Here is a 24,576-nt window from a genome sequence, read left to right on the forward strand (position 1 = left end):
AAGCTGAACATGAATGACTATAAATAACAGGCCCTGACTGACTAACTAATTAGCCTGAACACCCTCATTTTCGTTGGACTCTGCCGCTTTGATGGGGCGCAGATGCAAAGGGGCTAGCTACCAAAAAGTCCCCATTTATCTAAACAAAACTCAGCAACAGAACTTGAGAGCCATGTCTTGCACACAGAGAAGCCTCTTTGCACAGCGTATGAAATTTCATCTCTGCCTTTGATAGAGTTATGATTTGGGGTAGATCCTCAAATGGTAAAAAAAAAAAAAAAACAAAAACAAACAAACAAAAACAAAGAGCAAGTGTGTTAAAAAAGTACAAGTCCAAACCACAACAAAATTTAAATCGCTGCTTCGGGAATGAACGCATTCATTCACTTGTTCATTCAGTCACCAAAAATCTTTAAACACTTTTCTTTACATCCCGTGGATTAGACCCTGGGTGTTCGTGTAAGGTCATTTATTTCTTTGAACGTTTCTATTTAGAAGCAATGGAAAACGTGCCTCCAAATGAGGGAGAGCTAAAGCAGCCTTGGTCATGGAGTTCCCAGCCCCACGCCCCCTCTGATGAAAACCACATTCACCAAGACCATGCTTTGTTTTGCTAGAGGCGCTGGACCTTCTCCACCGATCCTACTTACATCTCCAGACTTGCCAGCCCTGATGGGGTCACTAATTAGATGTTGGCCCAGTGTGTGGAAAGAGCGTTGAGCTTGGAATCAGATGGCCTGGGTGGGAGGCCTGCTTAGCCCCCCAGTAGATGTGTGATCCTGGATGAGTCATTGACCTCTGTTTCCTTAGAAGTCATGTGGATGAGGGGACAGGTAGCAGTAGCCACTTCACAGTGTCATTGTGAAGTTTAAATAGGAGAACGGACATGGAGCCTGATCAGTTGGGACATAATGGCACCTAGGAACTTAAGTGATATAAGCTCAGTCCTTTTGGAAATCCCTGTGTGGGAAGACCCCACGGCACCTGGGACACAGATGTTTGGTGAATGAGTGAACAGATGACAGCAGAACTTACTAAAGATCCAATATGTCTTTATCTCCTGACTTTATCCAGGAAAACAAATAGCCAAAGAATTAACAAATCCTAGTATTCCTTAACTAGGCTGCAGCCATGATCTGCTAATTCTGACACATGTAAAACCTTACCCCCTCCCTCTAGTTCAGGTTATGAGGACGTATGTCACTAATAGGTCTCATCCACTTGATTCAAAGTGAACTAGAAATGGAATAGAAACATGAAGTACACCAAAAAGGAAGTATGTGTTTGGGGGGAGTGGGGGAATTGATTTCCTTCAAGAGCTTCAGAAGACAGTGGGAAACAGAGAAAGGGATCCAAACCCAACAAAAGCCATCCAATTTTATAGGGAAAAATTCATGGTCTTTGGAGTGAGACCCAGCTAAAAACGTCGTTCTGTCACATCCTAGCTCTGTGACTTTGGCCAAGCCGATCAACTTCTTTGAAACTCAGGGGTTTTTGCCTGCATAATGGGAATAGTGTCTATTTCACAGGCCTGTTGAGAAATTGGCATGAGATAATATCATCTGGTCCCTAATAAGCTCTTACTAAATATTCATTTTCTGAGAATTTAACGCATTTAGTGATGGGGTATCTGTCGCTATTGGTGGAGACGTGCTATCTGAGCAGGGTCAGCGCTGCTAACCTGAGTTGTTTTCACTCCTCCCTTCTTTCAGAGGCCCTGCCCCTTCTGGAAAACCTAACCATTTCCGACATTAATCCCTACGGGTTCACAGTTTCCTGGATGGCATCGGAGAATGCCTTTGACAGCTTCCTAGTAACGGTGGTGGATTCTGGGAAGCTGCTGGACCCCCAAGAATTCACACTTTCAGGAAACCAGAGGAAGCTGGAGCTTAGAGGCCTCATAACTGGCATTGGCTATGAGGTTACAGTCTCTGGCTTGACCCAAGGGCACCAAACCAAGCCCTTGAGGGCTGAGATTGTTACAGGTATTTGGATTCAAGTGAGCCATTTTCTCCCCTCCTTGGTTCTCTTCCATGTAATCCATCTACCACATCACCATCTACCACATCACCAACGTCCTTGTCCATTTTCTTTATGTAATCCATAGATGTGGCCTGCTCTTCTGTGTTTCCTCCCACACTCTCCCTTGTCTTGTGTCTCTACTGAGCACTCCTCTTCTCCCATTCCAGAAATGAGAAGGTCGAAATGTTTGTCCCTTGGCATCCCAAATCTTGTAGACCGTGTCTTGTCCAAGTTCTTATGTGCTTACTGCACATCACCCTCTTCTGTGTACATCCTAGCTGGTCCTCAGCTATGTTTCAGCCTTCTCAAAAGAAATATACCAATGAGTATATTTCAAAAATTTATTTTCAACATTTGCCATCTCAACTATGATCTTGATAAACTTACCGGGTGGGCTCGTTATTGGAAACCTAACTGTGAACTTATGTTATTGGTAAACACTAATGTCATAGAGATTCTTTGACACAGACTAAATCCATAATTTTCCCAAGACTAATAATAATTCCTAGATACATAAAACATTAACAACTTTTAACAGTCAAAAATCTGTGTTTCCCAAAGTCTTTCCAGATTTTTACTAGTTCCATAGGCTATTCAAAGGTCCTGCTTGGTGAAGAAGTTCCATGTACAAATAAGTTTTGGAAACATAGTTTAATAGGCTCCTTGACAACAGGGATTTCCAGAATAGCCCTATGTGCATGTGTCTTTTCCAAGAGGGACTTACCCAGACAGTATTCCCAAACTTATTTGACATCGGATGACTTTTAAGGAAGAAGAGCAAACAGGAATAGTTTGTTCTGAGTATACTTTGGGAAACTCAGCTCTAAATTTACCTTGACAATGAGTTTTGTCTAGTGAAGGCAATCCAAGATCATACCTTGAGTCCAAAGTATGGAGTATAAGAGGTTCCAAGCCTCAGCTCTACCCTCTGAATGCTTGTCTAATGGTTTAAAAAGCAAGCACCAACGTCAAGAGTAGGAGCCTTCTTGAGTACAAGAGTTCCAAGAAAAATGCAAAAAGACCATAACATAACATTTTAAAAGCCATTTTGCTCAGGATCAAGGGAAATATAATCAGCAGTATCATCATGGGCAACTCTACAGATCGTTAATACTGGTTTATTTGTCTTTTAAAAAAAAGAAAAAGACAAAGGTCTCACAGAGGATGGGCACTCAGCCATTGGAAGACAGAGAACAAATGTAAACAAGTTACTGGCTTTGAACTTGTTTAATAATGCATGGGAGGGGCCAAAGCAGAGTCCAGATGTGGACTGATAGAATTGCTTTTAGACAAAACTCACATATGCAAGCGTCCACTTGGCTTTTATTGGATGTATGAACTCCATCTTCCCCTTCTCCTAGACCTACTTGTTTGTGTTGAATGATTTTATTTTCGGGAACTCAGGACACTTCTGTCCCTGAAAGCCAGGGCCAGTGCGTACTGATAACCCTTCCTCACCCCCCCATCCCTCAGAAGAAGACTGCATGGGCTGGTAAATGATGTTTTCTCTCCTCCTCCCACCATGTTCTCCTCCTCTAGAAGCCGAGCCAGAGGTAGATAACCTTCTGGTTTCAGATGCCACCCCAGATGGTTTCCGTCTGTCCTGGACAGCTGATGAAGGGGTCTTCGACAGTTTTGTTCTCAAAATCAGAGATACCAAAAAGCAGTCTGAGCCACTGGAAATAACCCTACTTGCCCCCGAACGAACCAGGGACATAACTGGTCTCAGAGAGGCCACCGAGTATGACATTGAACTCTATGGAATAAGCAGTGGAAGGCGATCCCAACCAGTCCGTGCCTTAGCAACCACAGGTACCGTACCTCCACAGGAGAGAACTGAGAAAAGTCGTTGATGCAGGGGTCTTCTTTCACAGGGCTGGGAAACTGCAAGAGCTTTGAATACAGCCAAGCTCTTTCAATTACGGACGGTGTGAGTGTGGAAAATTTGGCTGAGCCTTCGTGCAAGAGGAGCAGGATGCCATTTATTTAATGGGGTTGTTGAGGATTGAATGAGATAATTCATGGCAAGCCCACAGCAGAGGGTCTGGTGCATAGCAAAGGCTTGGCAAATTAAAGCTCTCTGGAGTTGCATTATTTTCATGAATACATCAGCATCATGACAATTATTACAGTTTTTAAATTCCAAAGACCCTTCTTCCAGCCGATTATCACATCCTTTTTTCTTTTTTCTTTTTTTTTTTTTTTTGGTTGCAGAGGTACCTCTAGACAAATGTTTGACCTTACAGTGTGCTGGGGATAATGGAGAAGTGGTCCCTCTACCTATGAAGATGAATATTTATCAGATGCAGTGTGTAAATAATCCATTGCGTGCTCAGGAAGGATCAAAGGAGGGAGCTGGCAAGGTCAACAGGCTACTCTTCGTGACGTTCATGATTTTATAGGATAGATACTCCACAGCAGCTCTAAAAGGCCCTAGAGGGGAAAATGCAAACCCTTTTCCCTATGAGTTGTTTCAAGGAGGAAAAAGGAAGTTGATTGGTAACAGGACCCTTTAGAGGGAAAGACCTATAACAGGCGTGGTGAATTCCTTCCTGAAACTAAGGGATGAAGAGAAACTAGCATTCCCTAGAGAGACTGCTTCAAGAGGAATCAGAAGACAGAATCACAAAAGCACAGGGAGAGGTAAAAGGGACCAAGGAAGGGGGTAGACCAGCCTCTTCTGCTCGAGCAGAAGGATATGATTTGCCTCACGTCACACGGCCAGCTTTGGTGTAGAACCCAAACGCGGCTATTTTAAGACCATTTTATTACTGTATTTGAATACTTACTTTAATAATATTCAATGTAAGCAGGCTGGATGACAGAGAACCAATGAGTGTACATACTTGCCGTCTCTGAAAAGCAGCACGTTAGCTAAAAACTCTGTGCCCAGAGGTGGGTGCATTACCGTGTCAAGGTGCAGGACCTGCGCCACCTACAGAAACCGTGATGAGTATCTGTGGGTGTGGAGGAAACGCTGAAGTGCAGACAGCAGCCCAGGCGGAGGAAAAACCGTTTCTTAGTAGCTGGGACATCCTGTCCATGGGATGCGGGTCCTTGTCTCCTCCTCCCTGTGGCTGCGCATAAAACAACCTCAGATCACAGACCAAGCCTGATTTTGACCTGGGTTTGTAAACACTGCCTTTCAGCGTTTGTTTCTGATCACTGATTTTGTTTTGCCAATCTTTTTTGCTAGAGGCCCTGCAGCTCTAAAGCCAAAAAAGAAGGAATAATCAAGAGGGTTTTTTTGTTTGTTTGTTTTTTCTTTTTGAAAGAACCAAAAAAAAAAAAAGAAAGAAAGAAAGAAAGACCCTACTCTTTCGGAAAAGCTTTTCTTTGATTTCTTATTTTGGGAATTCGTATTTCTTTTTTTTTTTAATATTTTATTTATTTGACAGAGAGAAATCACAACTAGGCAGAGAGGCAGGCAGAGAGAGAGGAGGAAGCAGGCTCCCTGTGGAGCAGAGAGCCCGATGTGGGGCTCGATCCCAGGACCCTGGGATCATGACCTGAGCCGAAGGCAGAGGCTTTAACCCACTGAGCCATCCAGGTGCCCCAGGAATTTGTATTTCAAAGCCAACGAGAAGTAAGAGTGTGTGTGTGTGTGTGTGTGTGTGTGTGTGTGTGTGTGTGTGCGCGCGCCCACATGTGCCTGGGTCCCTTGCTCCGTACTTGGAAAGGACAGGTGACTCCTTTAGACAGAATAAGTCTTATTCCACTGTAACCTCAAGTGTTTTATGAAGTTTCCCCCTTGTTTTTCCGTCCTCCTTCTTTCCTTCCCTGCGTAGTTGTAAGCCCTTCTCTGGGATGTTCTGTTTCTCTTTATCCTCATCAAAGCTGCTGCAGGTTCCCCTCTCACTCCCAGAGCACCAGCTGCCAGCCCCGAGTGCCCAGCAGCAGAAAGGGCAGTCAGGGTCAGGGGCAGCGCAGACAGCGATTTGGCCTAGAGCCTCTGGGGAGAGTCCCTGGAGCCTAATCCTTGCTCTACAAGCTGTGTGGTCCTGGGCAAGTCTCCTTTCCCCTCTGAGCCTCAGTGTCCCGATCTGGCAAGTAGAATTTAACTCAGAATTCAGCCTTGAGCTTTTTTTTTCTTTGTTGTTTTTTTTTTAAGATTTTTATTTATTTATTTGACAGAGAGAGAGCTCACAAGTCGGCAGAGAGGCAGGCAGAGGGAGAGGGGGAAGCAGACTCCCCGCTGAGCAGAGAGCCTGATGTGGGGCTCGATCCCAGGACCCTGAGATCATGACCTGAGCCGAAGGCAGAAACTTAACCCATTGACCCACCCAGGTGCCCCTCAGCCATGAGGTTTAAGGAAGATCATGAATGTCAAATATTTCGTTTCCTTGCCCGTTGTAACAATACTAACTGTTACTATGTTTGGCTGGTTTCATGTATATTTAATCTTTTAAAGGGGCCACTTGGTTCAAAGTTCAAAAATTTAGAAAGGATCTATAGCAAAGTCTCTCTGCAACTCCGTCCCTGCTTCCTAGCTGCTCTAAATACAGGCATTCAATATTGCCACTTCCTTGTCTGTAGAAATAGACAAAATTGACATAAATCTCTTCTCTTTTTTAAAAGATTTGCAGGAAACCACTCTTCTACAGTCTGGTATATGTGGGTTTTTTGCTTACTGGATCGGAGAGATAATCCCATATGCCTTCTTTGCTTCCTCAGCCCCTACTGATGGACTCGTAGGTTGATCCCTGTATTTGCAACGGCAAATGGAAGTTTGAGCCACTTCCTCCCAAAAACCATGGTCCCTCTGTGGAAAACCCAGAGTTGCCAGGAGCATTTTTGGTCTCTGGGGAGCTTAACACCGTTGTGCCTCCATGCACCAAATGGAGGGGCCCCGGAACAGACAGAAAATAGTTAAAAATCCAGCCACAGAGTATGATGGCTTTGTCTTCCTCTTCTGGAGATTAGAGTGCTTAGTGAGGAGCCTAAGATGATTCCTTCACCCGTCCCCATCACCGCCACCAGACACACACCATCCGTACTCCCTTCCACCCCAGAGGCCATGGGGGTAGTCAGTGTCCCTTCTCCCAATTTCCAGAAACCAGCCCCCTTTCCCAGCCAGTTAACCTCGCAACTCCTGTCCAGTTCCAATTCAGATGCACTTGAAACCACGCACCACCAAGTGGCAAAGACGTTGTGTCCAGGGGCCTGACCCAGCAGGTCTGCAGAGACCCGCACCTGTATGAACCAGGCTCTTCATGCTCTGTCCCTCGGGCTCTGACTCCCATGAGGCATAAAGATGGTAACCACCAATTACAAGGCATGTCCTCCATGCCGCACAGGCAGGGCAACGGAAACTTTTATCTCCGCGAATCACCGTGACACAGCCAGACCAAGGGAGAGCCACATTCAACCCACTTCACAGTTGAGGAAACTGAGACTAAGGGGGTAAGGTGTTTTTAGCTTGGAAAACCAGAACAGAATTCAAACCCAGGTCAGTCTAATCCCTAAATGCTTGCTCTTAAACCATACTGGTTCCAGTAGCTATCCTCACAGCTTAATACAGGACCTGGGACGTAGTAAGTATTTGGTAAAAACATGCTGAAGGGAGAATAATTTTTTTTAAAATGACTTTCCATGGCCACATCATTAAAGCAATGGACATTTGCTCCAGATTTGGGCATGGCAACTTTAATGCAAATTGCAAATAGAAGCCCTCTTCTACCTCCTTGGGAGATTTTAGCAATTCCAAATGTTTCCCTAATGGAGTTTTTATTGAAAACCAAGCATCCACTTGGGAAAAGAGAGGCATCGCTTTGCTTATGTCTCCCAGCTCTTCAATAGAATGATTTAGTTGCTGTGGGAGGCTCTGTCTTCAGGTTCCCGTTGACCATCTCCTCTCCTGTGGTGCTGGAGGCTTATGGGCGCTATTTATGACCGAAGGAGATATGCTAAAATAACACAGTCTTTCGCACGGAGGAAGGTCTATCATCCAAAAATAGCACAGCACTGAGCCTGGATTCCCATCACTCCTGGGCCATTCCGTCAGGTTATTAAGCAAAGCTATTTCCCTACTGTCATTCTAATGAAGCATGGCCCTCAGGTGCACACACTGTATAACGCTACGAATTCTGAAGTCTTCTAAGACAGGGCAGATAATATTGCCGTTTCGTAGATGAGAAAACCTGGCATCTAGAGAAGAAGGCTGTGGCCACAGAGATCCATCTAAAACATGCCGAGGTTTGCAGTCAGTGAAGGGCGGTGTGGACCAGGCTAGCCACAGGAGAGCCCCGGTGCCTGCTTTCACACACCTCACTGGGTTTTATTTTCAGCCAACCTTATCCAGATCTTTACTGGGAGTTGCTTCAAAATCAGGGTAGCCCATGGGAAAAAAAATTATATGGGGAAGAAAATAAAGAGAGAACAATCACTTTTGCTGAATTCTTACTCTCTGCCAGATTCTGTTAGGGGTTTTACACCTATTAGCTCTGTTAATCCTGAAAAATATTCCCGTAGATGGGCATGACTTCTCCCACTGGACAGACGGAGCAAACGGGGCTCACAGAAGTGAAGGAACCGCCCCAGGTTGCCAGGGCCCTCCGTGGTATTCAGACAATCAAGATCTTCCAGGCTCCAGAGCCCTTGTGGTTTCAAAGCTTGGTTCCAAGGAAAGGGCAGAACCTCAGGCAGCCACAGAGTCTGACTACTGGGAGGAAAGGTCACAGGAGAAAGCCAAAAGAAGAGAGAAACAGAAATGGAGAGGGGGAAAAACATCTCCCCCACGTGGGCTGTGGGTTTTAAAACTTAATGATCAACGTGGGTTGGAGAGGGAAAAGATGAGGAAATGAGCTCCCTGGAGACCTGAAAATTGTTTCCTGATCTCTCTAGTTAAATATGGTCAGCTGAAGAGCGCAAAGAGCTAAGCCAAAAAATACACAGGACAAGCCAGCAGAAACTGGGTTTTGGGGGGAGGTATTTATGTAGCAGAAACTAACCCGTGGGCAAGGCTCTCCCCGCAGGTAGACCCATGTGCAGGAGGTATTGTGTTTACTTTGCTTGCTCTCCAGGCTCTGGACCTCCATCCAGTTCTGGGAATGGGTTCGTCGAGGTCAGTTTCCATGTCAATGTTATTTCCAGGATCACCGGGCTGGGCCAGCTCTGCTGCCCGGTCCTGGGCCCAGAAAGGTCACACCACAGCAACATGCGTCGGTGAACCAAGCCTCGGTTTCCTCTGTAAAATGGCTACAACCACACCTTCTTCTCAAGGGTTTCTAAATGAGGAGTAATCCTTATCAGTTACAAAGCACCGCACAATTGTCAAGTCTTGGAATCATTTGATAAAAGGAACTAGAAAGCAAAGTTTTGGGGGAAAAAATGCTACAACTGAGAAATTATAGGATGGCATACTCCAAGCTGAGAAACCACCCAGCCTCACTTCCTCAGGTATCAGCTGTGGTGTTAACATTCTACTTGAACAAAACATAATGCCAGCTCTACGGCCCTGGGCCTGAGTGAGAGACCAGTTGTCTCTGTCAAGTCACAACCTGACCACAGATCACCGCGTTCTCCATCCTCAAGGCTTGGCTCAGACACTAACTCTAGAGGCTGAGTCTTCTTAGATAAGGAATCCAGAAAGAATCATTGACGAGCAAGAGAGTTGACTGTTTCTGGGTTTCTCATGTGCTTTCTCCTTGACAGCCATGGGCTCTCCGAAGGAGATCAGTTTTTCAGACATCACCGAAGATTCGGCCACTGTCAGCTGGATGGCGCCCTCTGCCCAGGTGGAGAGCTTCCGGGTTACCTACGTGCCCATTGCAGGAGGTAGGGCCCTGGAAAGGGGGTGGGTGGAGGAGCAGCCCCTGGAGGGTTTGAGTGGGATAGTGAAGAGACTCTCATAGCTCCCAGCCTCCCAAATAGGACCAAAGAAAATTGCTTCCTTCCATTGGAGACCATCTCTGTAGATTTCATTTGTAAAGGGCTGTAAGATCCTTGGAGGAAGTGCCTTGCGAATGGTCATTTTATGAAAACCCTCTCTGGCCTTGAAACTCCTCTATTCCTATGACAGATGGACCCCAGTGTTGTTTTCACACAATGACAGAGACTCTAATTACACTGGTCCTTTTCTCTTTGAGCACACTCATCTGAAAAGCTGATCCTGACCTGCATGTATGTGAGGTTTTATCCTTTGGTCCTCATTTGTGTCCCTCTCAGTGCTGATGGGGAGTTGTGGCTTTGCAGTGGAACTGGGAGTTCTAGTTCAACACGCAAGGGCCGCAACAAAGACCGTGGTGGGGGTAGGGGGGATGCTCCCTCAGATCTGCGCAAGGACATTCTGGCAGGTGGTAGTGTGTCCAGAAAGCAGGGCAGATACCTCTTCAGAGCGAGGCTGTAACAGCTCTATAGAAGTTTGGCTTGCTGGTATATAAGCTCTTTACCAGCCCTGAAATTCTAGGAAACAGAAATTGCGGCCTTCTTCATAAATATAAGAGCACAGTCTTGACTGTGACCATCTTCTTAAAAGAGTAGGCTGTCTGCTGGGAAGGGAGTCTGTATACTCCAAAGCTAAGACAATGGGTTAAATAGATGAGATATACATTACAGATTGAGCTTTTCATATTCTTTGTGGGGAAAAATAAATAAATAAAAACACGCCAGCTCTCTACTGAACGGAAACTTGCCATTTTTAGCACATTGTGACTTCATGTTTTTTTCCCCTCCTGGCTGGGTTTTTGGCATCTGCACGGATGGAAAAAAAGCATTATACAAAAAGTAAGACGTCTTCTCTTATGCCAGAGGGCAGGAGCAAATGAGAGGAAGTCAAGAAAATGGTACTGGATCGAGATACAGTTTCGTTTCCAAATCAGATACACCCGTTCTTGGGGCAATAGTAAGTTTCGGTGAGGTTCACCATTCCCTATCTTGCTTTTGCCGTGTTCCAGGGACACCATCAGTGGTAACCGTGGATGGAACCAAGACTCGGACCAGGCTAGTGAGGCTCTTACCGGGAGCAGAGTACCTTGTCAGCGTCGTTGCCATGAAGGGCTTCGAGGAAAGCGAACCAGTCTCGGGATCATTCGCCACAGGTGTTTTTCTCACCTTATGCACGATTGCTTGTGACTCAGCAGCTGGAAAAACTTCTTTTATTTGGGAAATCCTAGTGGGAAATGGAGTGAATCTGGAGCACCAGAGACCTCATTTCTGGTCCCTGGCCTCTTACAGGCAGGGTAACCTTGATTTTATCCTTCACCGCCCTGGGTCCTCATTTCTTGGGTTAGTGTGGGAGAGAGATGCAGTTTGAGAGTCTTACTGACCTACATTGAAATGCCAAGTCTACCACTTAGAGATACGTGAGCTGTCAGTTAATTTCTCTAGGATCTAGTTTCCTGCTCTGTAAAATGGGTACAACTCTGCTTCCTTCGCAGGGTGCCATAATTTACGACATGATCTATTTAAAACAACATGTAGATGTAAATGACTGTGCACGTGAATCCACCGGGAATCCTTTCAAGCAGGTGCCTCGCACAGACAGAGAACAGAGATTGCTTTAAAGTAACCATTCCTGACCGGGCAGCTCCTGCATGCCAAGCACTGTTACTAAACCCTTTGCATTTAAACCATGAAAATGCCTTCTATCATTCCCATTTTACAGAGGAAAAAACTGAGATCCAGGGGAAAGAAATACCTTGGCCAAGGCTGCCGAACTACTAAATGCTGGAGCAAATTTGAACTTAGGTCAGTCTCACTCCAGGCCCCGTGTTCTTCTGAAATAGAGGATTATTTTCCTATTATAACCTGATTTGTACAACATACTGTAAGGAGGGGGAAATAATGAATTGCATTGAGGGAGAATGAAGTGGAAAATTTCTCTTCAGACAGCCATGTCTCTGAACAATTTATCCTTTGATAGAAGAGCAATTATCCAGTCTAATCCATTAAAGGATCCAAAGAACGGGCCTCATAGGAAATTTTAAAAATACCCTAATAGTCGAAAAGAGTTGATTATATGCAATTATAACATCCCATCTGAACCCAGAGTCCTCTCTGCCCTCCACACAGGCCCGTATTTCCCCTGTAGAAATCTTTCATTCATGGGCTCTCCGGTTGCAGACAGTGGGTGCACTCCCTCCCGAGGCCCATTGTCCTGGGCATTTAAAGGAGATTCTGTATAGACGGGCTGAAGCAGGAAGGAGCTCGGAGCAGACCATGTGGGCTCCCGAAAGTGCCCTGCCTCCGCCTGCTTCTCAGGCTGGTCATCACATCTCTTGGGGCTCAGGAGCCTTGTCTCTGAAATGAGATGCTGATAGCTGCCCTCCAGCCTCCCAGGGCCGTTGTCCTGGGATAACTGAGTCATAAATGCAAATGCAAGAAGATCATAGTCCTAGTTACGTTAACTTCTGAGAAAGGGATGCTGGGTCATCGCAGGGGTCAGTTAAACGGGCCAGCGTCCTTTGTCAGTACAAGTCATTTGGGAATCATGTCGAAGACGCCAGTGATGTTAACAGCCACGTTACTAGTAGCAGCGGCCGTGAGCGAGCATTGCCCCAGCACATTTCACACATGCAGCACCTCGTTCATCCTTCTAGCAGTGCCCTGGGACACCTGAAGAAATGAGGTTTGGAGAAGGGCACACAGACGCTAGGCAGAGAAGGCACACTGGAACCGGGGACGGCCAGCCTCTGGGGATCCACGGTGCCCACCAGCCCCCTAACTGGCGCTCTCACTCAAAGCCCAGGAGAGCCTCCAGCAGCCCTGACTCGGGGAGGCTCCCCGTTTTGTAAGTTCTTGCCCTGGGAACAGTGATGGACCACAGTGATAACCCCCATCATGTTCATACAGCTCCTTTCCACCTCCACTATTGTGTGAGCCCCAGAGTATCACTGAGGATAAAGCCAGACAGAAAGAGGATGCCCCTTGCACAAGTGGGGAAACAGAGACCCAAGAGAGCCCAGGCAGCAAGGGAAGGCATCATGACTCAAACCCAAGGCATCCCTGCTCCAGACTCGGGATGTGGAACTGTGCACACACCAGGAGCCGTGTCCCAACCCCAGGAGTCCAGGAGCAGTGAGAGAGCGGAACAGCGTGGGCTGATGTCTGACCCCACCACGGTCTAGCTCTCCAACATATCATCATCTTTCTTTGCAGCTCTGGATGGCCCATCTGGCCTGGTGACAGCCAACATCACCGACACGGAAGCCCTGGCCATGTGGCAGCCAGCCATCGCCCCTGTGGATAGTTACATCATCTCCTACACAGGGGAGAGAGGTAAGGCCATGTCTAAGACCCTCCCCACCAGGAGGAGTGTCTGTTGTGTCGTTCTCCCTCCTCCCTGTCACGTTTGGCCCAGGACGGCAAAAATACATGGGTAGCTTGGGAAGGCCAGTGATGTCCTTGTGGTTCTCAGAATAGACTCATGGGCTGAAGCCGGGGCTGGATAGGCTGGTGTGGAGGGCCTGGCCAGAGGGAAGCAGGGGAGGCCTCACCCATCCTCCCCTGCTTGTTGACAAGTGAAGGGCATCAATGTTGTGGTTATACCAAGGAAGGCCAGTAGGCCATTTGGAGGAAAACTGAGGGCACATATCCAGCATGCATGTGTTCTCCCAGCCTGTCCCCCTCTCCTGTTAGTCTCCCTGCCTGTCACCGTGAGCCTCCCTCTCCAGGCAGTAGCTCCCATCTCTTTCAAAGAATGAGTTCAGAACCCAGAGTATTAAACAGGGTATTTCAGGAGGCACTGGGGAGCCCGGGCCTCTTAGAGGCTACAGAGGAGGTAACAGATGCAATTGAGAAATCAGAAATGTTTTGTCCTCATGTTTGCAGACATCTGTGCTAATTAATTTGCTTAGTTGGCCGACTAAACACTTGTTTGGGGGTACCAACACATCACGGCCACCAAAACGCTATTAAGATCAAATACAAGTAAGAGAGAGGAGAAAGAGATTGTTTTTCAGAGAATGAATTCATGCTTTTGTAATGAGCTACTCTAGAAAAAGACTTCACTATCTGAATCCCAAGGCATATGTACGTTTCCTATTTTTCAGTTCAGGATTGTTTTACATGCAGTGACAACATGTAGGGACGCCCTGACCCATGCCTGGGGCCTCTGAAAGTCTGCATTCACCCCTGGGCCACTACCTGAGAGAGTTCTTTATGGGCATAGAGCAAGCAGGAGAGTGAGGGAAGAGAGATTTGGGCGTTTATTCTTTTTATTCTTCTGTTCATTCATTCATTCATTCATTCATCTCTTCAATTCTTAAATATTTCCAATGAGCGAACTCTGAGTCAGGGCAGCTGATGGTGTATCTACCGTGAACCAGAGCATCGTTCACAGGGACTATGGGATTAGTAGAGGCAGACCTAGAAAAGGGCCTGGTCCAGGAGAGGGGGTTTTGTGGGTGAGAAACCAGATGATCAACTCATCCCAGGTTACCCAGGACTTTCCCAGTTCGAGTACTGAAAGTCCCATGCCCTGGGAAATCTCTCAGTCCCTGACCAGCCCAGGTGGTGGGTCACCTGTGATCAGGAAATAAACACAGCCACCAGGCACCATGCCTTGGTTTCCACCACTGGACTTGACCCAATGGGTCTGAGACACAGTAACGAGGCTCTAGTGTATCTGCAGCTGCCCAATTTTTGTGGTTCTCCAGCCTCGTGATTTAACAATGTTTGTCAGATTATAAAAGGACATGAGAGTAAGTGAAAAAGAGGGGAGAGCAAGTAGCATTAAATCTGGGCAGCCTGAGGCGTGGAGACGTTAGCTGCAGCTCTCCTCCAGCTGGTTCCTGAGCCTCCGCAGCAAAGCTCCCCCAGCCAGCGGCATATGGCAACACCTCCTGACCCCCAGGTCCCCTTCTTCCCGATTTGATGCCTGGAAAAATCCAGTCTCCATATGATATATCCTTTATGTATGAGGTGGGCGATCAAGAGAGAGAACAGGGTGTGAGTCATTTCAGAAATCAGACCTGCTTTTCCGCAGGGTCACTGAAAGTTTCTGCTAGAAGTAGGTGTGCGCGCCATGTGCCAAGTGGGCTGATGGCTCGCACGGGGAGCGGTAACTACCTCGGTGTGTGTATTTCATGTTTAGTGCCAGAAATTACGCGCACAGTGTCCGGGAACACGGTGGAGTACGCTCTGACCGACCTCGAGCCTGCCACGGAGTACACGCTGAGGATCTTTGCAGAGAAAGGGCCCCAGAAGAGCTCCGTCATGACTGCCAAGTTCACAACAGGTACAGAGACGCCGGGAGCTGGAAGCAGCCCACCCACAGCCTCTGTCTTCAACGGCCCCGCGTTCCAACCCCTCCTTTCTTAAGTCAGATCCTTGCAATGTGATGACATCAGCATCAGCTAAATTCACCAGTGCCCCCTCCATCGGGATCTTAGGAAACGCACCATTTCCTTTTGAACTGAAATGACCACATTCTCCCCAGGGACTAGGAAATGGTTTTAAGACGAGGGCTTTTTTAGAGTGTAAAACCAGTCCCCATTGGTCCTCAACCCAGTATTTAATGATCCTTGTTCTAGGCAGGGAGATATTCTTAAGAGAAGGATTTTTCAGGCATGTTTTCCTAGATGTCCATTGGGTTTTTACACATTGAGATCTTTTTGCAAACTGCAGCAGGCAGGGAAAGTGAAGAAGCATCCTCTTGTGGTAGGGGTGAATGCCAATATTAGCATTCATCTGCCTGCTTATTCAGGACCAAGAGGGGTTGGGAATCATGTTCCCAGCTGTGTCTTTCTCCCCAAATCCACCCAAGGCCAATCTAGAGTGTGTTGGTCTCAGGAAAATCTGGCCTTCGGGATGAAACCAACCACAGAGAATTCTGTCTTTAGAGATCACATGACTCAGCCTCCTCATTACAGTTGGGGAAGTTTCCACCCAAGGTCATATAGATGAACAGTAGGGAAAGCCGGGCTTCCTGATAACCCAGCCAAGGGAGTTTTGTCCTAGAGTTGCTGACATATTTGCTAACAAACAACTTACCTTCTGCAGACCTTGATTCTCCAAGAGACTTGACTGCTACTGAAGTTCAGTCGGAAACTGCCCTCCTCACCTGGAGAGCCCCCCGGGCGTCGGTCACCGGTTACCTATTGGTGTATGAATCTGTCGATGGCACAGTCAAGGTATCTTGAAGTATATAAGCTCCCCACTGCCATTTGAAACATGGACGTGATCCTCAGTGGAGAGAAGAATCACCCCGCGGCTGTTTCTGCATCTCAGTGCAGCTAGGGAGCTGAAAACAAAAAAAATTAACAGGGATTGGATGCCATGCCAGAGCTTCTCAATCATATCTCCAGCCTCCCTGTCTCCCTTTAACCAGACTCCAGTTTTGATAGGTCAAGAACCACTGCTCACAAGACTTGCGGACGTTCTAGGAACTGGGTGCATGGTCTTTTAATGGTTTCTTGAGCAAAAGCCAAGGGTTTCTTTAGCATCTTTGCCATAGATACAGTCTCACAGATGGCGTCGTTCCATTATATATTGAAACATACATCACCACATTCTTATGATAACAATTATTAATACTATTTACGGCAAGTGTTATTTATATTCTCTGCCCCTTAACATCTTTTCTTTTACCTTCCAATCTGAAATAACTTTAGCCCTTCCTTTCACGCAAGTGAACTTGATCTCTAAACTTTATTTTCTGAACTCGTTATTGAACTTTTCATTTTGGTCATCACACTCTACATTTCCTCAATCTTTTCCTTATTCCGGGCTCATCCGTCTTTCTCTAGCATATTGTTTGTATTCCGCCTATCCTCTCCTCTTTATCTCTAAGAGTATATGTTACTGGTGGTTTTTTTTTAATATTTTATTTATTTATTTGACACACAGAGAGAGATTACAAGTAGGCAGAGGGGCAGGCAGAGAGAGAGGGGGAAGGGGGCTCCCTGCTGAGCAAAGAGCCCTATGCAGGGCTCAATCCCAGGACCCTGAGATCATGACCTGAGCTGAAGGCAGAGGCTTAACCCACTGAGCAACCCAGGTGCCCTGTTACTGGTGTTTTATTCTACAACCTGCATAGTATCTCTTCCAAGTTCTGTTCATTGTTTCTTTCTTTCTTTCTTTTTCTGTTTCACTGCTGTTGTTTGGTTTGGGTCTTCATCTTTCATGTTGGAGACTTCAGCCCAGTGTCTGATGGTCCTTTTGTACTTGAGTCAAGAACGAAACAGCTTATTGGGAGTTCCGACAGCAGATACGGGGCTTGCCAACTAACAGGGCTATGGCGCTCACCGCAGAGTAAGCAAGTGCCCAGCGATTTTGTTGGGAGACTCAAAAGTAGCAGCTCTGTAAGCCTTTTCTCTTGAGCTAATACACCTCCCTAGAGGATCCTCCAACCCCTTCAAGCCAAGCTGCCAGGAGTGGAGTTGGAGGAGGAGCCTGGGCCCCCGCAGTGCACACACCTTTAATTCTGTTCCGGGATAGCTCTGCTGGGCCTGGCGGACTGGAATCCAGAGTCTTCTTTCTGACTCAGTGTCTCCAGAGAGTACACCTCAGCCTTTCATCTGGACTGGGAAGGACAACCATCCAGACTGGGGTGGGCGGGGTGGGGTGGGTGGGTGGGGAAGTGGGGAGAGCTTGGAATCTGTTCCTTATTTAAGCTGTTAACCAAACTTTTGTTCAGCCATGCCCCACACTGGCCTTCAAAGGCATCTTTGCTTTTGTACACATTCCGTTCCTGAACGTGCTGGGCCCTGCGGCATTCGTCAGCCAGCCTCGGGCTGGCCCCCCACCTCCACTCGGCCAGCTCTCCCCACAGCCTGCTGGGCTCTGTCCCCTCACTCGGTACCCCACCGCAGCTTTCCATCAGTCAGGATTCTGTGGACATGGCATGCCTTTGTCTGTCTCATCTGTCATCCGCTTCATCCTCATGGACTTGTCCTTTCTGTCCCTTCACTCTCATTCTAAAAGAACGAGATCTAAACTGGTATGTCCAATCTTCCATGTTTGACTAGAAGTGGACACACATTTCTAGTTACTCCCGTGGCTCTTCTTTGACTTGGCAGAACAACAGACTAACTCACTGTGTGTGTGGAGGCAAGTCCCTCAACTTCTCTGGGTGTCGTGTTCCCATCTGTAAAATGAGTGCATTGGACTCACCAGCGCCCTTTCTAGAACTGAGCTTACCTCAAGTCCTGAGCCTCATTTCGATCTACCCTGATTGCCTAGAAAAGGACTTCACACAGCCACTGAGAGAGCTGAGTCGTAATTTTATCCCCAAGTAATTCAATGAACCCAGCTTGATAGCTGATCCTTCCCCAGGGACCAGACCTGGGGGCCACGTAAAGGTCACTGGGTCACCTGTGTCAGCCTACTGACTTACCTTCCTGCGTGTCTAGTCCCCATCACTGTATATTTCACTCGAGAAAACCAACCTGGTACAGGAGGAGAGAGTCCTGGGCAGGTTGTGGGGAGACAGGAGGTAAGACTGGCCCCTGCCTCCACCACTTACGGAGTGAGAATGGGTCCCTCAGCTTCTCTGGAAGTCAGTCCTCCACCCTCCTCCCCCATGGAAGAATCAGGAGAGCCCACCTGCCCAGCATGAGCATTCGAGAGAACCTTGCGGGACCTCCGCACTGACTCGGTATTGTCTACACCTCGCGAGCCATGTTTGCAGGTTACAGCACAGCTGGGCTGGGTTTGCTAGCAGCGTAGGTTGAATTCCAATCCCAGACACCAAGGTCATCTGCTAAAAAGTGAATTCACTGGTGTTGGAAGCTGGAAAGAGGATTTGAAAGGGAGGAAGACTTCCTGAAAGCTGAAACAAATGTTCTCCAGACAGCAGTGCCGTGAGCAGTCACAAACTACAGGGAGGGAGTGAGAAGAGGTCTGGTGGCGGAGGGACACACATGCCTCTCCCGGATATCTCTGTTCTAGAAGGAGACATGCTGGGTCGGCTCAGGCCTTTGCTCTTGCCTGCTGAGCTCCCACAGTCATCCCCTGACTCGAGATCCCCACACTGACTGCATCCGAACAGCTCGGGGAGCTTCTTCAGTGTGTGCCTGGGAGAGCCCCCCTTCTGTCTCTTCCGATGCGGCCAGTCCGGGATAGAGCCCAGGCATTGTATTATTTTCAAGCTTCCCGGAGAACTGTGAAAAAGAGCCTTATTAGGGACCGCTGATATAATTGGTCTAAGAATCTAAACCCTTTGCCCTTTGTGTGATTAATCTTGCTTCCAAGTTAAGCAGGGTTCACGTCATTCACTTGTTCAAAAACCTTTTGGGAATCCGCATTCCTTGTCACGATAAGCTTCCAGTTCCATAGCTTAGCACTTTAAGGCCCTTTGTAATCAGGTCTTTGCCCGCTTCTTCCACCACTCCAGCACCCAGCACGAAGTGTGGTTCACCTAGGTCATCACCTCCTCCTCTGTCCCTTCTGGCCTCAGGACCTTTGCTCATGCTGCCCTCCCCTGTCTCTCATGTCCCAGAAGTGAGCATGGACACTGACTGACATTGAGTGAGACTCAGTGGATCCCTTTGAATGAAAAAATGAATGGATGGGTGAATGAATGAATGAATGAATGAATGTATCATCTGTACACTGAGGATTTATGTGGCAAAGGACTATTACATTCTTTCTTCTGCCCCAGGAAGTCATTCTGGGTCCAGAAACCACCTCCTATAGCCTGGCGGAGCTGAGCCCCTCCACCCACTACACAGCCAAGATCCAGGCACTGAACGGACCCCTGAGGAGCAAGCTGGTCCAGACCGTCTTTACCACAAGTAAGGAGCTTGGGGCGCCGCTGGGCTTTGAGATCAGACTTTGTGAGACGAGACCAACACTCCACTTCTCCTCTGACTATGACTGAGTTTTTCCCTCAAATCTCTTAAAAGGATCAGTGCCTGCCTCTCCCTGCAAGCCCGAGGAATGTGGGTGCAGGCGGTTAAGGACCTCGTGGTGAGAGGGAAGGAGGGCCAGTAGTGAGAGCTCTGGACACAAGCCCCATCTCCACCACTTGCTCTGGGTGATTTAGGAAAGTTACTGTCACTCTGCAAGCCTCAGTTTCTTCATCTATGGGATTCACAATCATCCCTTCCTCACAAGACCCCTGTGCTGTCTGAGACCCTAGCCCAGTGTGCGGCCCAGGGACCAGGCTCACTGTAAGCTGGGGCCTTTTTTCTCCTTCAGCGCGCTGGCCTTTACAAAACCCGCCCATGATCAAAATCAAAACCAGCCCTCCCACCAAGCTGGTAGGATCATCAGGTCCCGTTTTCTGCGGGGGAAGCAGAGGCTCCCAGAGACGAAATGACTGTAGGTTCTAGCATGAGTGAGAGGGAGATCTGGGCTCGGGGGTTCCGGGCCCCAGAAAGCCAACCCGATGCATAGCCACCAGGTGTGATCTGCAGACGGCAAACGTGCAAGGCATTTCTCTGGTGAATTCAGAGGACACGTACATTCCTGAGAGGGGCAGAGGGGCTTCTGGAAAGCCCTGAGCGCGGGTACCCAGAGGGCATCCCAGTGCCTCCTGCCCTTCACACGTGGCTCCAGTCACCCTGCGCACCCCTGCTGACTTTGCTGCAGAAGCCAGGGTTCCCTTTGCCAGAAGGGGTCAGGTCAGAACAGCCAACTGTCTGTCCCACCTGCTCAGCACAGCCCAAGATCGCCCGATTCTGTCAAGTTTGACATTGCTTTGCATCACATTAGTGCACTTGGAAATTTCCCAGGCATTCTTGTTGTTCCCTCCCAGGCTCAGAGCAGTTAAATGACTTCTCCAGTGTCCCGAGGCAAAGGAGTGCAAGTTCAAGACTAGACCCTTGTCTTTGACTCCCAAATCCTCTGAAGAATTTGGAAAGCATGCTTGTTAGATGCCCCATAGAGTGCCCTGATTCACAGCGAGCCACCAACTAGAGCTAGACACCCAGCCATCCTGCCAGGACCTGTGTAGATCCTGGTAGATCTAGGTAGATCAAGGTAGATCAAGGTCAGCCTGATACTCCCTCCTCAGAGCAGCTCCGTTCTACGCCCCCTCCCGACCTCACTGGTGACCTCCATGAATAGAAGGGACAGAGTTAGGTGCCTTATATCCATAACCTCTTAACCCTCATCACACTGCTGCAAAAGAGGCTTTATCCCCGACTTGCACACAAGAGAACAGAGCCAGAGAGAGGTCAAGCTGCTTGCCTCTAGACATCCAGGCAGCGTGCAGTGGGGCTGCAGTCTGAAAGCTCCTACCCCAATCCTCCTGCTCTAAGAGGCCCACTCTTCCTTCTCATCCTGCAGCTGGGCTCCTGTACCCATTCCCCCGGGACTGCTCCCAAGCAATGCTGAATGGGGACACCACCTCTGGCCTCTATACCATTTACCTGAATGGTGATAAGGCTCAGGCTCTGGAAGTCTTCTGTGACATGACCTCTGATGGGGGTGGATGGATCGTGAGTATCCCCAGCTCTCAGGCCTGGGGCCTGAGGGCAGAGGGCACAGCAGGGGCGGGGGGGGCGGGGGGGGGACACGTCCACCCACGTACTCAGACACCGATGTTTGGAGGTTTTGCAAGATCGTGCCTATCATCCAGAGATGCTCAGGAGCTGTCTCTGAAGCAAAGGAATGGGGAAGAAGCGGGGGGGGGGGGGGAAAGGAGAAAATAATTTTCTTGTAATTTATCTGATCTGATCTTCGAACAACTCTGTGATGCATAAAAACGAGGGTGGTCATGGAGCCTATTATGTGGCTTAATTAGAATTTGCTGTCTACCACTATGCTAAGTGTTTGATGTGAATTATTTCAATCCCATTACTGTTTGAGCTGGGTAGTATTTTTCTAATTAATAAATCTTTTTTTTATTTTAATTTGAGAGAGAGAGAGCAAGAGCAGGGAGGAGGGCAGAGGGAGAAGAAGCAGATTCCCTGCTGAGCAGGGAGCCTGATGCGGGGCTCCATCCCAGGATCCTGGGATCGTGACCTGAGCCGAAGGCAGATGCTTAACAGACTGAGAACCCAGGGGCCCCATAAACTTTATTTTTTAGAGCAAAGTGAGCATAAAGTGCAAAGCATGGCCACATCCCCCCTGTCCCATGTGCATGGCCTCTCCCCATATCAGCATCCTACCCAGAGTGATGCATTTAGACCAAGTGATGAGCCGATCTTAACCCATCATAATCACCCAAAGCTGGGTGGTATTTTTAATCCCTGTTTTTCAGGTAGAGGTGGCCTGCCCAGAGTCACACAGCAAATTAGTGACAGATAGAGCTGGGGACTGGTGCTTTTCCCACAGCTCTGATGCCCTTCCTCTCAGAGAGATGCCTTCTTTTTCTTCTGAGACCTAACGTGCCCCCTGATTCATATGTTCCAGGTGTTCCTGAGACGCAAGAATGGACGTGAGGATTTCTATCGCAACTGGAAAGCCTATGCTGCTGGGTTTGGAGACCGCAGAGAAGAATTCTGGCTTGGTAATGCACCCCTGCCTGTGTGCATCCCAAGTGCCCATTTCTGCCCTCCTTGTCATTGTTCCTAACCCACAACAACCCATGGGAGAGAAAGAGCCTAGGAGGAAACAGCAGCTCTGGTAGTAGACACGGGATACCAAATCTTCCTTGGAAAAGACTTAAATAAATTCTCTAGGTCATTAAAAATAAAAATCTTGTCCAGGAAGAGCCAACAACCAGACGTGAAGTACAGCCTAGACTGAAGTCATTCACTGAACCACATACAGACTCATCTTCACTGATATTATTAACTGTTTCCATCCTGGGCTCCAGGTGCTGGGATGGACCTTATAGCCATAACCTGGAACCCCCGGCACCTGCGTAAGCTACAGAATTCCCGGATTGCACGTGGGAAAAGAGGGATGAAGTCACGTGCTCACAAGAATCTAGCCCATAAGCAGTAGAGCTGCCACTCGAAATCTCCCCAAACAATACCACGAAGCCACCATCCATCCATCTATCCGTCCATCCATCCATCCATCCGTCCGTCCATCCATCCATCCGTCCGTCCATCCATCCATCTATCCATCCATCCATCCATTTGCGCAGCACGCACTTTCCCACAATCTCCCTGCAGGGGGCACTGTTCCGTGCTCCAGTGCCCTCACTGGGAAATGTCCATCCCGTTAGCATCCACTGCCTCCCTCCTGCAAGGAGCTTTGGAGGTTAAAAGTGCTTTCTCCACCTTATCTCCTTGATCTTCACGATGCCGTAGTAGGCGGGCAGGGCAGAGATGCCACCTTGAATTGCCCTGAGGCTCAGAAACACCCTAGATTTCGCCTGGTGTTGTGCCAGCGAGGAGCAGACCAGACCAGACCGCAAGGTCCGGTCTGTGCGAGGCGAACCTCTTTGTAGAGCCCAACCGCTGCTCCTACAGAGTGGATGGAGTAGAAACAACGGCCTCAGTCACTCGGGCTTCCTCTGTAACCCTCTCCTATCCTCCACAGGGCTGGACAACCTACACAAAATCACAGCCCAAGGGCAGTACGAGCTCCGGGTGGACCTGCGTGACCACGGGAAGACCGCGTACGCTGTCTACGACAAGTTCAGCGTGGGGGATGCCAAGACTCGCTACAAGCTGCGGGTGGAGGGCTACAGCGGGACCGCAGGTAGGGGACAGCCACACGCCCACCTCCAGAACCACAGAAGCCTTCCTTGGGCTTTTAGCTCATTCCTCCCTCATTCCTTCCTTCACAAATCCATCCACTTATTGGGTCAACAAATATCCGAATCCTTATTAGGTACTAGACCAGAACTTCAACTGGGCAGAGTAGGGTAGATATTTTGGTCACCAAAGCAGAGTAGGGCTGGGAATCAGAAAAATACATCTTTTTCTTACCCATTTTAGATATCAGCTGAGCCTGAAGACTGACTTAATCCACTGCATCTAAATGTATTTATTTAAATTTCTTGTACATATGACCCCCCAGGGATCCCATTAATGAGCGGGTGCGGACACACTGAGGTTCTGCATTTCTTACGGGTTCCCTGGTGCTGCCACTGTTGGGGATGCTGCTGGTCTGTTCAACCCCACTCTGGGTTGCAGGCATTGACTCCTTTCCCAGCTGATTGCATCCTTTCGAGGACACCCCTGCCATGGGGTCATCCAGGCACAGCCCCCAGACCCCATGACCAGAAACTCACGACCTGCCAAATGGTTCTTGTGGACCTTGTCTGGTGCATAAGCTAGCTCAGATCATGCAGATGTCATGGACTTGGAACGGCCCCCTTGTGCTTTACCAGCTCCGCATCAGAGGAGAAGTTAGTAAGGAAGCCACACGCATTCAGGCCTATGAGGGAACCTCTCCTCTTTGAGGCTGTTCCGAAAGCATTACCCCCTTCCAGTTCTCAGGGACACTGGTCCAGGAGGATGTCCCTGTGACACAGATGAGGAAACTATGACCCAGAAAAGCTGGGTGATTTGCCCGAGGTGGACCCAGGGGGCGGGCTTGTCGGCAGACAGGTGTGCTTGGTAATAAGGAGGGGTTGGGCCTGACCGTACGCCCACCCTTCCCTGCTCTGGGGTGGCATCGGGTTATGTCTATGAAAACAGAAAAGGCAGAAGCTGTGGTACCTCCCCAGCCTCTCTGAGCCCCGAGAGGAAACATCCATAATGGGGAGAGTCTCCAGAGAAAGATTTGCTGTCTAAGGAGAGGCCGGGCGCTTGCAAGATCAGCGTG

General features: G+C 48.4%; 1 protein-coding gene across 12 annotated transcripts in view; it reads left to right on the forward strand.

The window, feature by feature from the left end:
• The window catches only part of TNC (tenascin C), a 92,597-nt gene that overhangs the window by 64,437 nt on the left and 3,584 nt on the right, over nucleotides 1-24,576 (forward strand). For 6 of the 12 annotated variants that reach the window (XM_046022956.1, XM_046022961.1, XM_046022959.1 and 3 more), the window contains 11 exons: nucleotides 1,713-1,985; nucleotides 3,562-3,834; nucleotides 9,676-9,798; nucleotides 10,917-11,060; nucleotides 13,120-13,239; nucleotides 15,056-15,199; nucleotides 15,964-16,094; nucleotides 19,565-19,697; nucleotides 21,196-21,347; nucleotides 22,264-22,360; nucleotides 23,344-23,505. In XM_046022956.1, the coding sequence (XP_045878912.1) occupies nucleotides 1,713-1,985; nucleotides 3,562-3,834; nucleotides 9,676-9,798; nucleotides 10,917-11,060; nucleotides 13,120-13,239; nucleotides 15,056-15,199; nucleotides 15,964-16,094; nucleotides 19,565-19,697; nucleotides 21,196-21,347; nucleotides 22,264-22,360; nucleotides 23,344-23,505 (1,752 nt within the window). The remainder of the gene's footprint in view (nucleotides 1-1,712; nucleotides 1,986-3,561; nucleotides 3,835-9,675; nucleotides 9,799-10,916; nucleotides 11,061-13,119; nucleotides 13,240-15,055; nucleotides 15,200-15,963; nucleotides 16,095-19,564; nucleotides 19,698-21,195; nucleotides 21,348-22,263; nucleotides 22,361-23,343; nucleotides 23,506-24,576) is intronic. The other 6 variants (XM_046022957.1, XM_046022963.1, XM_046022965.1 and 3 more) reach the window with 2 other exon arrangements.

This window comes from Meles meles, chromosome 11, assembly GCF_922984935.1.
Source record: "Meles meles chromosome 11, mMelMel3.1 paternal haplotype, whole genome shotgun sequence".
Lineage (NCBI taxonomy): Eukaryota > Metazoa > Chordata > Mammalia > Carnivora > Mustelidae > Meles > Meles meles.